Source organism: Onthophagus taurus, chromosome 2 (genome assembly GCF_036711975.1).
Source record: "Onthophagus taurus isolate NC chromosome 2, IU_Otau_3.0, whole genome shotgun sequence".
NCBI lineage: Eukaryota > Metazoa > Arthropoda > Insecta > Coleoptera > Scarabaeidae > Onthophagus > Onthophagus taurus.
Window position 1 is genome coordinate 7,462,185 of NC_091967.1, and position 13,221 is coordinate 7,475,405.

General features: G+C 31.1%; 2 protein-coding genes and 1 long non-coding RNA gene across 3 annotated transcripts in view; 2 read left to right on the top strand and 1 right to left on the bottom strand.

Annotated features, from left to right (window-relative positions):
- Window positions 1-13,123, bottom strand: part of LOC111427140 (gone early) — a 30,843-nt gene extending 17,720 nt beyond the window's left edge. Inside the window, exons 1-4 of the mRNA XM_023062130.2 lie at window positions 13,035-13,123; window positions 9,920-10,334; window positions 7,364-7,499; window positions 6,605-6,763 (exon numbers count right to left, since the gene is read on the bottom strand). Of these exons, the coding sequence (XP_022917898.2) occupies window positions 6,605-6,763; window positions 7,364-7,499; window positions 9,920-10,243 (619 nt within the window). The 5' untranslated portion in view covers window positions 10,244-10,334; window positions 13,035-13,123. The remainder of the gene's footprint in view (window positions 1-6,604; window positions 6,764-7,363; window positions 7,500-9,919; window positions 10,335-13,034) is intronic.
- Window positions 8,319-9,096, top strand: LOC111427144 (uncharacterized). The gene is made up of 3 exons (XM_023062135.2): window positions 8,319-8,527; window positions 8,577-8,751; window positions 8,813-9,096. Exons 1-3 carry the CDS (start codon window positions 8,431-8,433, stop codon window positions 8,850-8,852), a joined length of 312 nt encoding a protein of 103 aa, XP_022917903.1. The 5' UTR covers window positions 8,319-8,430; the 3' UTR covers window positions 8,853-9,096.
- LOC139428950 (uncharacterized) lies at window positions 11,582-12,436 on the top strand. Its single transcript, XR_011639631.1, has 2 exons — window positions 11,582-12,146; window positions 12,199-12,436. It is a non-coding gene; the product is annotated as an uncharacterized lncRNA (long non-coding RNA).
- Window positions 13,124-13,221: the final 98 nt, after the last annotated feature.

The window sequence follows — 13,221 nt, forward strand, 5'->3', positions numbered from 1 at the left end:
GGATGATATTTTTTACACAACTTCATCGTGCGACTTTCCAAGATTTTTTTTCACAATTTCAATAAGGTAGTTTGTATTAAATTTTTTTAGTTAAAATTTTTGTTATTTCTCCATTCTCAAATAATGAAGTAATCGACAAATACCAGCTAATTTAAGATCGCAAACCATTTTCGCGATGACACTTAATTGGAATTTTACTTTTGCAATTCCTAGTGACCGAATAAAGTGACTCTAAGAATCCAAACGTTCTCGAGTGCGTGCGCGGTTTTTTTTACGAAATAAAGAAAAGAAATAAAGAGACTACACACCGTCGTCATCTCGTCGGTTCGGTGAGGACCCAAATTGCGCCACGATTTTTTTTATTCCTTTATGTTACCAAACGCGGCATTGTTTCTGGCTGGAGAAGAGAGGATTTATGAAAACGAGAATTACCGTGCAAGCTCTTAACGTTGGTCGTTATGTCACAGATGTATACACACATACAATTTTCTCGCCCATTAAGTTATTGTGTGTGAAAGTGAACGTAAATAGTATAGTTTTTATATTAAATTCCGTTAACCGAAAAGATTTTCTAGGACATATCAACACATTTTTGATAACTTTCAATTTTCATTTTTTAAATCTGTGTTTTTAGGTTTATAGGATTTCTTTTCTATTTTTAGGCAACATTTTTTGTACATCTACATTTGCAAATCTTTGAATAACTCCTAATTTGCATCAAACATAGTTCTTGTTCATATCTTATACTCATTATCAATCGTATTTATATATTAGATAAAACTTTTTTTTTGATATTTACGGAATAGAAAGTACATTGGAATTACAAAAAAATGAAGAAATCGCGGAAGACGCATTGTGGCAACAACATCTTCACAAAGTTAATTATTACCCACATAGACAATAAAACTAGATTCTCAGATCTTTAAGCGTCGATACGAAATTGTAATTGGTATATTGCATAAAATCCTCTCGGGTGAACTGAATCAATTTATTTCAGATTTTCCATTTGGTTTAATAAGCTTTAATAGATCCATTGTTGCAAAAAAACGTACGTTCTCATTTATTTTTTTAAGTGTTGAACGATATTGATGTGTAAAGTAAAATCAACTGATTTCTAACGAATAGAAACTGATGAAAAAGTTATCGACCCGACCGTTTTTGTTGGTAAGTTGTTGCGTCGTAGAGATGCGACCCGAACTATACGCAATCGGAGACGCATTCCGTATAAATTTTCTTTTTAATGAACCGTCCGTATACGCAGCACACGCATCGAAAGTGGAAACTCGACCTGTTAGATTCTTCAGTTCGAACTCTTACACAACTTTATGTTAATTTGTGGTTCCTGATCAATCTATAAAACAATGTCTCGATTATGAATTAGAATAAAATTATATGATCTTATTTTTAATAATTCATCACAATCAAGAAAAGAAATTTGGAAATCAACAAATTTAGACAGATTATCATAACTATCAAATTTTGGCACTATTAGAATAATAAATAATGTAAAATAACCTCTATATAATCGTTCCATTTGATAAAGATTTCACCGTTTCGAGTCGAACGTGTTAAATGGATTGATTAGGTTGGGTCAGGTTGGTTTGAGTTGGGTTGGGTTAGATCTAAAATATGCTTTTCTTCATGCAAATTCACATGACGGAAGATGAACTACAATGACACACACAAATGTCAAACTAATTGTAATGCCACTCGTTTAAAAGAAAATCTCTAAAAACGCTCTTTTTCTGTACACATATTGAAAGGTGTGTCAATGTATGTAAATAGTATACAATAAATGTCTGAATTACATAAACCCATCGACCCAGTCTTAAATGATTCACATTTAGTTTTGAATTAATGAAAATTGTTGGAGATAATAATAATAATGTTAAAATGGGACACAAAAATTTTTTAAATAACCACTTTCACGAAAATTTAAACATACCTATTTTACATAAAAAGCGGTAAACGACGACCAACATCTACCTACCTAAATATTATAAAAGTAAACATAACCAAAGCAAATAAAGCTGGTAGCAAGGCTGTTCGAAATATTCTATTCTACGAAAGCAAACGTTCGTTTTCACGTTGTTTTTGTTGCGTCATAGATCAAGCTCTGTCTCGAGGCGGCCTTTTCCAAGTAATCGTCGATATGTATTGCCATATTTGCTAATATAAAAGCACGAAAACCAATTATTTAAAATGAAATTATTTATTAGAAGATAAACTAAAAACTTCTTTGGGTATAATAAAAAGTGGTCTTTATGGTTCAACGAGTGTTTACGATTTGAATAAAGACATTATTTGCGTGAGCCGGATCGAGTCGAAGAACCGTGTCGGTGACGACAAATCGATTCATTTTAACCCGACGGCGGCGTAAAATTAACGTTCGTATTCGTATTCTTGAGCGGGGATCGCGAAATCAACGGTTGTTTGTCGTCGACCCACTTGACCCCCTCATTTTTAGATCGATTTCAGTGAAAGTAATCGTCACAATAGAATAAGAACGATTCCTAGTCTTTAAATGTAAAAACAATATTTGTTACTTTAAGGTAATTTTGTTAAGATAACTTATGAAATTAAGATTTTAAAGTCTTTTTCGCATCATTAAATATTTACGTGCGAACACTTCACATCAAGCATTTAGTGAAGTGAGACATTCCAATTACAATAACCTTTTTTATTGTAACTCAAACCGTGAGTACCCACTTTATTATAAAGTATGTAAATTATGTGCTTGGGTGATCTCACGTATGCAAAGTTGTGAAAAAAAAACTTTCTAAGAAATCGTGACATTGAATCGTTTTAAATTAACCTTATTCCACCCACAGATTTTTATTAAAATTTATTGAAATTTGAAAATAAACGTTTCCACGATACTTACAAGGGTAACAAAGATGTAATCAAGGAACACATACCGTGTCATCTTATTAATAAACTTAATTATTTAGATATGATAATGATATGATAGATAATGTTCTAGTTCGGTCATGAACTTGGTATGTGTAATGAATTAATCTGCTTAGTGAGAGTTAGTAATAAAAATAAATATGTCAAGACGACCGACGTTTAACGTGTTTAACATTAGATGAGAAACTACAATTAATTGCCGAGGTAGAAAAATTAGAATATCCGTGCACGTGACAAAACTGTAATTAGAGAAAAATGTAAAGAAATTACTGCTGCTTTGAGGTGGAAGGATTTCTTATGTACCCTGAGTGTTAAATAAATGTATGAAGAGGTCTCTGCTACACCTCAATAAGCTGTAAAAGTACTTCTGCACATTCACAATATGACGAAGACTGAAAAAAAATGCAGCCTCATTCAATATAACTCAATATGATGTAATGACATGTTTAATGCTGATGAGGTTCCACAAAATTCAAAAGATCTGCTACAAACATTAGACAAGTAGATTTCCTTCTATATTCCCCTTTTTATAACATTCATGCCTTTTCCTCACCTCAAAATCAACATCCACACATTTCTCACTCTCGTCCTGATTTCTAATAAGACATCATCTTCTTACATTAAACAAAGCTAACAAAGCTATTCCTCGAACACAGCTCACCTGATATCATATGCTGATGATTTCAAATTAATCCTAAAAAAACAAAATAATGTGTATCCGTCTCGTTATGCAGAAGTTTGTAACAGTATCCATATTATTACTATATAAGATATCTATTTGTATAAAACGTATATTCGGTTGCATACATTTATTTATCTTTATTACATTCATATTTAATTATTTTTTTACAAATGAAAATTGTACAAGTTAAGCTTAAGTTATCGTTATTTAGCAATTCAAATAAAAACAAGCATTTTTTTTTTTTTGACAATACTTTCTCTTCGTGTCTTTTTTCGGAAGCCCTTGACCAAAAAAACCCGAGAAAAAAAACTTTCTCCAGACGACGCGACGAAGAGTGGTCAACAACTTTACTTCCCAGTACGAGTCATCTCCGCGTTAAAAAATCCCGAGGCGATAAAAGAGAATAAAGAGAGAAACGATAGTAATAAATTTCGTCGGGAATCCAAGGAAGTTAAAGAAGAAAGACAACAACACAAATTGCACTTTCACATTGGATCTTATATCCACCTAATCCATAAATTGTTCTGAAGAAAACGCCTACTGTTACATACCTACCAGCAAAACGACCAAGAAGAATCGTTTGTTGAGGTCGTTTGATTACCTCATCGATGTAGTAATAGTAATTAATCAGTTGGAGTTATCTAAAAAATTGAAGAAAAATGTGTTGAAAAAATTTCTTTTTTAGAGGAGTGTTACGAAAACGTTTTTATTTTGCGTTTCGTTTGGATAACGTAAAAGCATTGAAGTTTTCGCAACATTTTGATAATTGCTCACCCGTTGGCATGAGTAGACCAAGTTGGGAAATCTTCCTTTTCAATTCGTAAAATGTTGGTCGTCGCGTGACCTTTAAAGATCAATGTTTCTTTGAATATCAGTAATAAAAGCAAAATATACAAAGCAAAAGTTGGGTAATTTCGCAATACACGATGAGTTATAATAAAAAAAGAGTTCATTAATAGAGGTTAAATTATTGACATATAGGTGAAACATACCCTCAAAGTATCAATTGACAGGAAGAATACAACCTTCAAAAATAACAAGTTAATGTAACACTTAGATTCTTGAAGATTTTAAAAGCATTTTTTCTATTTTAAAGGGGTCATTTACCGGCACCGAAAAGCTGTTATTTATTAAACCGGTACGAGTTTTAAAAACTTTCACCCAACAGGTTCCAAGGTACCTTTGCACTTGACCGTGTGTGCACATCATCATATAATATATGTAGCTACGTCATAATTTTAATGTCAGGTCACGTAAAATACCCGTTTAAACACGATTGGCATCGTTATGTCAATGTTGTCGGGATGAAGAATGTTGTCAATAATAAAAACACCTTTTTTGGTATTTGTTAATTTTTGGTTAATTTTTTATTGCAATTTATTGGTGTAACCTTCATCGTCGGTGTTTTAATGATATTTATTATCAATCTTAACACAGAAACGCTTCTCAGAGACACTGTCAAGAAAAAAATCAAATAAACGCTTCTGATAGATAGCAAGGAAAAGACATGGTGCACATTATGATGACATCTTTTCTAAAGTGATTCAACAGGGATGAATCAATTCTGATTAAGATGTGTACTAAAGCAGAATCAAAGAAAAAATATTGAGATTGAAAATGGCTCAAAAACTCCTCACTGAAAAAAAAAAGATGAGTCAACGAAGGAGAAATAGCTACATAGCTCTTAAGCCATCAGCTCCAGTACATATTGATACATAACAACGTCAAAATGTTCTTATCTCTAGGCCGGAAAAGTTAAAAATATGAGAGAACAAAGGCGTTGCGATGCGAATGAGATGTGCCCATCTTAAAATTATCATAATGATTTAGAAATCGAACCAGAATAAGATTAAAAACAGTTTGCGTTTCTTCAAGGTAAACAAGAAAGACAAAAATAATTATAACCTTTACAATGCAAAAATTAAAATTTGTAAATAACGTAATAAATCAAATTTTGACATTTCAATTTTACATTGTTTTTATAATAACTCCTCATTTCTTTGAAGATTTCTTTTTCGCATCTTGAATATCCTGCACGTCATTGACGATGGATGCAAGTGTAGATTTAGCTTCGTTAATCTTATCGACCATTTGCTCCTTAGACATGGACTTGGATCTCTGTGATATCTCTCCTTTAACTTTTTCAGCGGCTTTCTTAAAATCTTGCGACATTCCAAGCACAAAAACCGATTTAATAATAACGCTTTTTCGACATAATCACTGACAACCACTGACAACACTGACATTTAAACATTTTAAACTGTTTTGAACTGATTAAAACGATCAAGGATGTGTTTAAAAAAGCGGCTAAGCCATTTTAGAACGAACGGTAAATTTAGATGTACTCCTTCGAATTGGAAAAGATAAAATTCACCATGCTAAAAATTGATGAACCTAATAACAACATCGATGATGGATCCCATCTGAACCGGGTCTAAAATAACTTTTAAATGTACAAGTAATCTTAGGATTAGAGTGCTTCTTGAAAATACACCGTGTATTTATAAATATAAATTCGTCCACTTGAAGAAGTTATTTTTAGATACAAAATAAATTCATTTAAAATGGTTTTCGATCAATACCAATTATTACTAAACGTGACCCAATAAAACACATTGTCCGCATCACCTTCTCCGAAACGCAATGCAACGCCCTAACTATATTGGCGCTATCAAAATCGATATCAACGTATCGTCGAATGTAGTCTATTATACAAATAGTATTTAGCTTTGAATGAATGTAGAGATGAGGAATTGAGGTCAATTAAATAAATTCACAAGAAAAAGCGACTATTAGAAATAATTGAAACGTTTCTCGAATTGTTAATACACGCAAAGTAATCGTTAACTTATTTTTAATTTTCAACACATTTTTTTAAACATCACGCGAACACTAATTACATATTAATTTATTATTAATTGTTAATCTGGTTCTTAAGCGCCATGATGAATATCATCAAAAATAAGGTGGGACTAAACAACGAGAATTGATTGAAAATGAGATTAAACTTACCCAATTCATTAATCATGCTAACCAGCGGTCGATGCTTATCGATTTCGATCGTATCTACGTCCATGCAAGATTCATAGAAGTGCATCAATTTCCATTCTAACGTTCCAAGTTGTAAAGGCAACGGTAGTGTTGTTATTAAATCACGAACAACAATGTCTTCTACAACAAATAAAAACATTTATTAAAACTTATTCAAATTTAGGTAGGAAGTTATAATTAAGTTAATTGTTAGGTACTGGTTTTAATTAAAACCTATACATCTCATCTTGACATCCAGTGATAAATCAAGTGGAGTTATGAGCCAGCAGGAGTTAAAACGGGTATGAGTGAAGCTTCCGTTTCGCGTTGTATTCAAAGAAACGCTTTGTTCGTAGAAAAAAAAACAAAGCAGCTTCTAAATAGAAAAGGATTATCTCGGACCATCTTAGATAATTCATACTAAGTAGGTTAGTTTGTTTAAGATTAACAAGACGGAAAAAGTCGGCCGCTTAAAGAGATTTAAATCAATTAATCAATTTAAAAGAGATCTGGATGAAACAGGATGTCTCGTTTTAAAGCAAAAAGGATTAAAATCAACTAAAAGGATAATCTTTATTTATGGGCGAAATGGGTAAAAAGTTTCGGATGTTACAACTGAGTTTGCGTGATATTTAGATAAATGGGGTGTGTTAGGGATAAATAACCACAAACTATGATAAATGTAGTGTAAAATATAACGTAAAGATGCGAAATGAAGTGAGATAAATAAAAAACACTTACCTCGTTTGTTCAACTGTTCTTTTTGGTCCCAAATGCCCTTTTCGCCGGGCAAACTGTTTGTCGCCAACCAATTTCCGCATGCCCAGGTCCATACGTCTTCGCAGGGTGATGTAGACGCGTTCAAACTTTGCTGAAGCTAAAAAGCAAACAACGTCTATTTATAGACTTAAACATTAACCGAACATAAAAGAACTACTTTTTATTTAATTTTTTTTTAATTTATTTTGATTCTGTTTCTCTAGTTTTTCTTTACATTTAATTCTAGGTTTTTCCGTGTATATAACGACGATAAATTTTTCGATAACAGGTAAAATTGTGTTTTAACCAAGTTTATATTTACATAATTATGCAAGAAAGGTCGTAAACAACGATAAGAAACTATGACCATGCTGCTGTTGGTCACGTTGTACAGAAATAACCGAGAAGTAATACGGGGGCCCATCAAAGGTCACTAACAATAAAATAAGGTTAATTTAGATGTTTTAAACTAGAAAATGTAAAAAAAAAATATTTTCATAAACATCAGATGAATTAAATTAACCTAAATTGGATTCAAGAACTTACAAAATATCGTGTATCGATGTTTTCAAGTAAATCGATTATATTATATCAATACGGATTAATTTACAAATCGGGGCACATACATATGTATTCAACAAAACGTTAAAACGAAATTTTTGCTTTGAAACGTTTTAATTTGTCGTTCCAAGTTATTGAACGTAATCAACAATTTTAGTTAAGTTAATGAAAACATTATTTGACAACTGACATTATAGTTGAAAAACTAACTTCACAGAGTTAAAAATTTAATTTAATATTTTACTCGATAGATGGGATTTACACTTTTATAAATATTATTAAATTAATTTTAAAGTCAACAATTAAAGAATAACTTAAAAAGTAGTTTTAAAGATGGTATTTTTTTAAAAATGGCATATACCTAATTAAAGTCAAACAATCATTTTCGTGTCTTTTTTAATGCCGTTTTGGTTTGACAACGTCAAAATACACAAAACTACCAAATAATTTTTCATGTATATTGGAAATAATTAAAAAAAAACTAATAAATGGAAACGTGTCGTTGTGAGGAATATAAAAAATTAGTAGAAGAACACCAATTTCATTCATTTGGACATCTTGACCGAAAAGTTAAACTTCATCAACGTAAAATTGTTTTTTTCAAAATATAATATTTTAAATTTATTTTTTTTAGTTCCTGAGAGACACTGTATTCAATGGTGCAAAAACAGAATTGGTGATATCGCCGATAACCGAGAGTACAAACCAGTTATAAAGCCATTTGAAAAACAACCCGAACGGATTATTCAATGTTTACCTCCAGTTCCAGAAAAATGGATGCCTGTTACACCGGGATTAGTATCATTAAAGTTAGTAAAAGCCATTACGATAATTAAAAATAAGTTAATTCAATAATATTATTGATTTCAGGCTTATAAACCAAACGAAAATGCCGACCTGTCCTTTTTAAAATTGAAATTTGACACGAAAATGTTTATAAAATTATTCGTTTATATACAATTTCTTTATTAACAACCTTTTCCGTTCTTTGTTATCAAATAATCCAGTTGAATCTGAGCTTGTGGAGAATAGAAACTAGATTCTAAAAATCAATAAACCACTTTAGGGTACATTTACCCCATTTGACCTCTCTCACGTTTGACCCAATCTTTGCAAATCACGAAGCTTTTATTAAAATAAAATTTCTAAAGTCTCATAGTGTTCTCTCTCGATTTTTTTTAATTTTAAAAATACTCGGGTACATAATGGTTTGTTTGAAATATAGCATATTGTTTCGTCTTTCCGTGGACCCCTTGTAAACAATTTCGTTCTTTCCCTTTGTGAGTGATTTACTGTTAGAACCGAGAGACGCCGCGCGGCCTTTTGTACTTTGTAAGAGCGCGTTTCAACAAATCCAAGTTTCCTGTTGCGCCGTTCGTTCTCCACATTCGATTTGTTTGGACGATTGGGAGTACGCTAACCCAAAAGTGAACAAAATAATAAAAAAAACAGGAAATTTCAAAATAGTCTTGTGAATAAAGTTGTTGCAACTGCTACTAAATCTTTCTTCTTTAATCAGATTAATTAAATCAGATTTTTTGAGGTTATGTTTCATTAGGAATCCAATTTTACAAAAAATGAGTTAATTTTCATATACAATAAGAAAACGAATAAGGTTTACCTATAAATAATTTACTATTCAATCAAAATGCTGCATCGAGCCAAAATTGTGCTAAATATTCGTATTTTAAACTTTGCAATTATCTTTCAATTTCAAGGCAATTAAGTACCAACCTAATTCTTTTTTTTTTAATGTCATTTTGACAGATTCTGTCAAATGTCTTCAAAGTGCTGATAATTAGCTTTAACGAAATAACGAAAGCTAAGTAATGTTACTAATGACAATAAAAGAACACAAAGAATATGAAATATGACACATAAAAATGGGTTCATATTGTAGAATACAACAAAATAATAAAATATGTAATACTGGTTGCATAAAACTAACGTTTTAAAAATAAATCTTCGAAAACTTACCTGGGAAGCCGCACGAAGACACGCAGGATCTCTACAAATTGGATATTCGAAATGATGGGGAACGGAGGGCCAAGCGATTGCCAACGCGATAACAATAACGAACAAAACCAATGTTAAAATCACTAAACCGATCGCGTACTTCACACCTTCTTGTGATAATCCAGTTTTTCTACGTATTGCGACTTCCGCCCGATTTAAAAACTTATTCCTTTGTATTTTTTCGTCAATGCAAGGATCTACTTCCGACGGTTCCAAAGATTTAACATCCCTTCCGTTCTTATGGTCAACAGAACTCGGCGAATTATTCCTTTCAGAATCTCCCATTATTTTAACAATTAACACACTTTAATTATTTTAAAATTTTAATAGTGTCTTTTCCTTTTTCTCGACATTCGAAGAACGTTATTTATTAAATCTGAAATTAAAAAAAAAATAAATAAAGATACTCAAAAATTAACCTAAAAAATCTTCTACAACTGTCAAAATTTAAACCAACGTCACTTTTAATTTAATTAATTTAAGTAAATTTCTGAACAATTAAAACGTAATTGTATATAATTCAAATTTTTGAATCAATTTTAAGGTTAGTCGTGTTAAATGATTTCGCTTACCTAATTAAAAATTGTTTAATCTATTTATGATGATTTTTCGGGTTAGACTGGTTCACAAACACGTATGTAGGTGAAAATGTTTTATTGTTAGAAGTAATTGTTTTAAAAATTAGGGTTTTCGTAGAATTTCGTTTCATTTAATAAAAATATCGGTGAGTATATTTCTATATCAACGAAAATCTAATCTATATCAATTGATGTAATTTAATAAACACTGAATTGTTTTAACAATAATTAATTACTCATATCAATTTTTAAACGTTTTATACATACATACAGTGAATTTCACTTAAAATGCAATATACAAAAATATATTTCCATAGAAACCAGGGCGTACCTACTTACTTTGTCCCACATAAACCCGCTACTTTCTAGTTCTAGGTCTAGTGTTAGTTCTAGTTTTAGTGCAATAAAAATATGCAACATAGTGATATCTTATGCTAACTAGCGCTACTTACCACTGTCACCAGAACATTAGATCTAGAACTAGAAACATTCCGGTTTAGACGCAATTTTCAAAAATCCGAATTTTTGTAGTTCTAGGTCTAATGTGACCTAGAACTAGTGACAGTGGTAGGTAGTGCTAGTTAGAAAAGTAGAACCAACACTAGACCTAGAACCAGCAACATTCGGCTTTAGCCATGCGTCTCTTAAGACGGCAGAAAACTCAGGGTTATCATAAGGACGTCACCTTTTTCCAAGCAAAACTTTTCTTTTGCAAAACTACCCAATGCCTGTACTATTAAGCTATGTTGCATTTTATGTGGGACAGTGCAAGAGCATAGTATTTTCTTAACTATGGTTATTGCATTTATATATTGCGAGTTATATGAAATTCCCGGCATTTTATTACGATAGAAACAGATAGACATTTGAACCAAAAAACTCAAAAAGGAATAAGGTTTCACTCCACTTAGATAAGCAATATAAATAAACGAAATATAAATAATAACGAAGATAAACGAAAATTAAATAGTCTATTTAGGTTTATTCCACTTTTCATTGAAATATATCCAATATTTTTTAAAATAATATTTTCACAAAGTGATAATTGAGGTTATATTAAATGTCAAAAAGTACTAAAACGCAGTGCTACCAAATGTCATTTTATACGAAAAAATTACTAATTACATACACAAACTGTCATAATTTCGAGGTTATTTTTAAATCTATTTTAATATAAATAACCGTAAAGATTAATAAGGGAAAATAAAAGTAACTAAAAAATATTTGGGGGTTTGCGTAAAATAAACGAGCCGGTTTTAAATAGTATATTATGTTCATTGTTTACCAGTTTCTATCTTTAGACGTGAAATTTTGCACCAGCGAATCAAGGTAATAGAGGTGAGATTTATTGCGTTTGCAAGTTTTTAGATCCAGATTCGATTAAAATGTAGACGGCGCCGTTTAAGCGCACAATGTGTGTTTAATAATTCCCCAAGAAACCCGAGCGTTTAAAACTCAATTTGTAAATAACGTCCGATCTTGTTTGCAATTTCTAATTCAGTTTGAATTATTACGAATCGTTTCATTTCATTATGGTTTATTGTCGTAATGAAACGCAAATTTACGTACTTTATTTTAAAACGACAAATAGAATCGTTTAAATAACTTGAGTAAGAATTAGAAACGTATAAGTTCTTTAAATTGCTAGAAACATATTTTTAGACTGACGATAAAAATAAATACTGGAAAAATTAAGATTGTTAACAAATTAAGGGTTTTAACATTCTTTTTATTACGCAAAAGGCTTATTGATATTATGTAAATCTTGTTCAATTCACGTTTCTAATGTGGTTTTCAAATAATTTCCCTCGGGCTAAGTATCGTAAGACTAAGAGAAGGTGAAACATTTCTCAAAGAACAACACACCTAAATGATATTCAATAAAGTCCATACAAATCTACTTTAATTTTGTTTTATTTTGAGACCCCGTTTTGCCTTTTATTCGGCTTCAAATACGACAAAAAGTGTTACGTGATATCACCAGCCTTGTTCATGCACTGTTTTCTACCAAGGCCGAAGGTGTAAATGGAACAATTTACAATTATATATAAGTCGTTGTTGAGAACTTTTATAGTTTAACACTATTTTTTGATTTCTTTTTGAATTTTGTAAATTTGGTTGAATTTAACCTAAACAATAGAACTGTCAAAAAATTTGACACATCACCTAAAAAAAATTTAAATTTCTTCATTGCAATTTCAATAATTTAAAATTACCTATTATCTTTGCAAATTTAACAATGACCTTTATCTATTTAACCTGATTTGAATTAAGTAACAATTCAATTCAAATTAATTATCTTCATTGTAAAAGTGACGTTGTTTTTATAATACATACATACAACAAAAAAACTAAAAAAATATATACATGAAATCCCCACCGAATAACGACGAACACCTGTTGATGAACCGGGGAAAGAAAAAGCGGGCCTAAACAGGTGTTCGAATTACGTTATAAACGTGAAAGGTGGGGGCTCACTCAATAATAATATAACGTACCTTGGGGGGGCTTTATATTTTCCGTCTTCTGTTGAAAGCGTCAGCTCCGCGTGATTTACAGATTTACCTCTCCAGATCGACAATAAAAGAAGTTGACGAGAAAAACGTTAATCAATGAAGAAATCGCGCAAATACAAGAACCACCAAAACAACGAACGCAATCAATCGACTGATAATTTAATTAGAA

Coding starts and splice junctions, on each gene's coding strand:
- LOC111427144 (XM_023062135.2), top strand. CDS start 8,431: ATGGAAACGTGTCGTTGTGAGGAATATAAAAAATTAGTAGAAGAACAC. Junction 8,528..8,576: donor AAAAGTTAAACTTCATCAAC/GTAAAATTGTTT, acceptor TATTTTTTTTAG/TTCCTGAGAGACACTGTATT. Junction 8,752..8,812: donor CCGGGATTAGTATCATTAAA/GTTAGTAAAAGC, acceptor TATTGATTTCAG/GCTTATAAACCAAACGAAAA.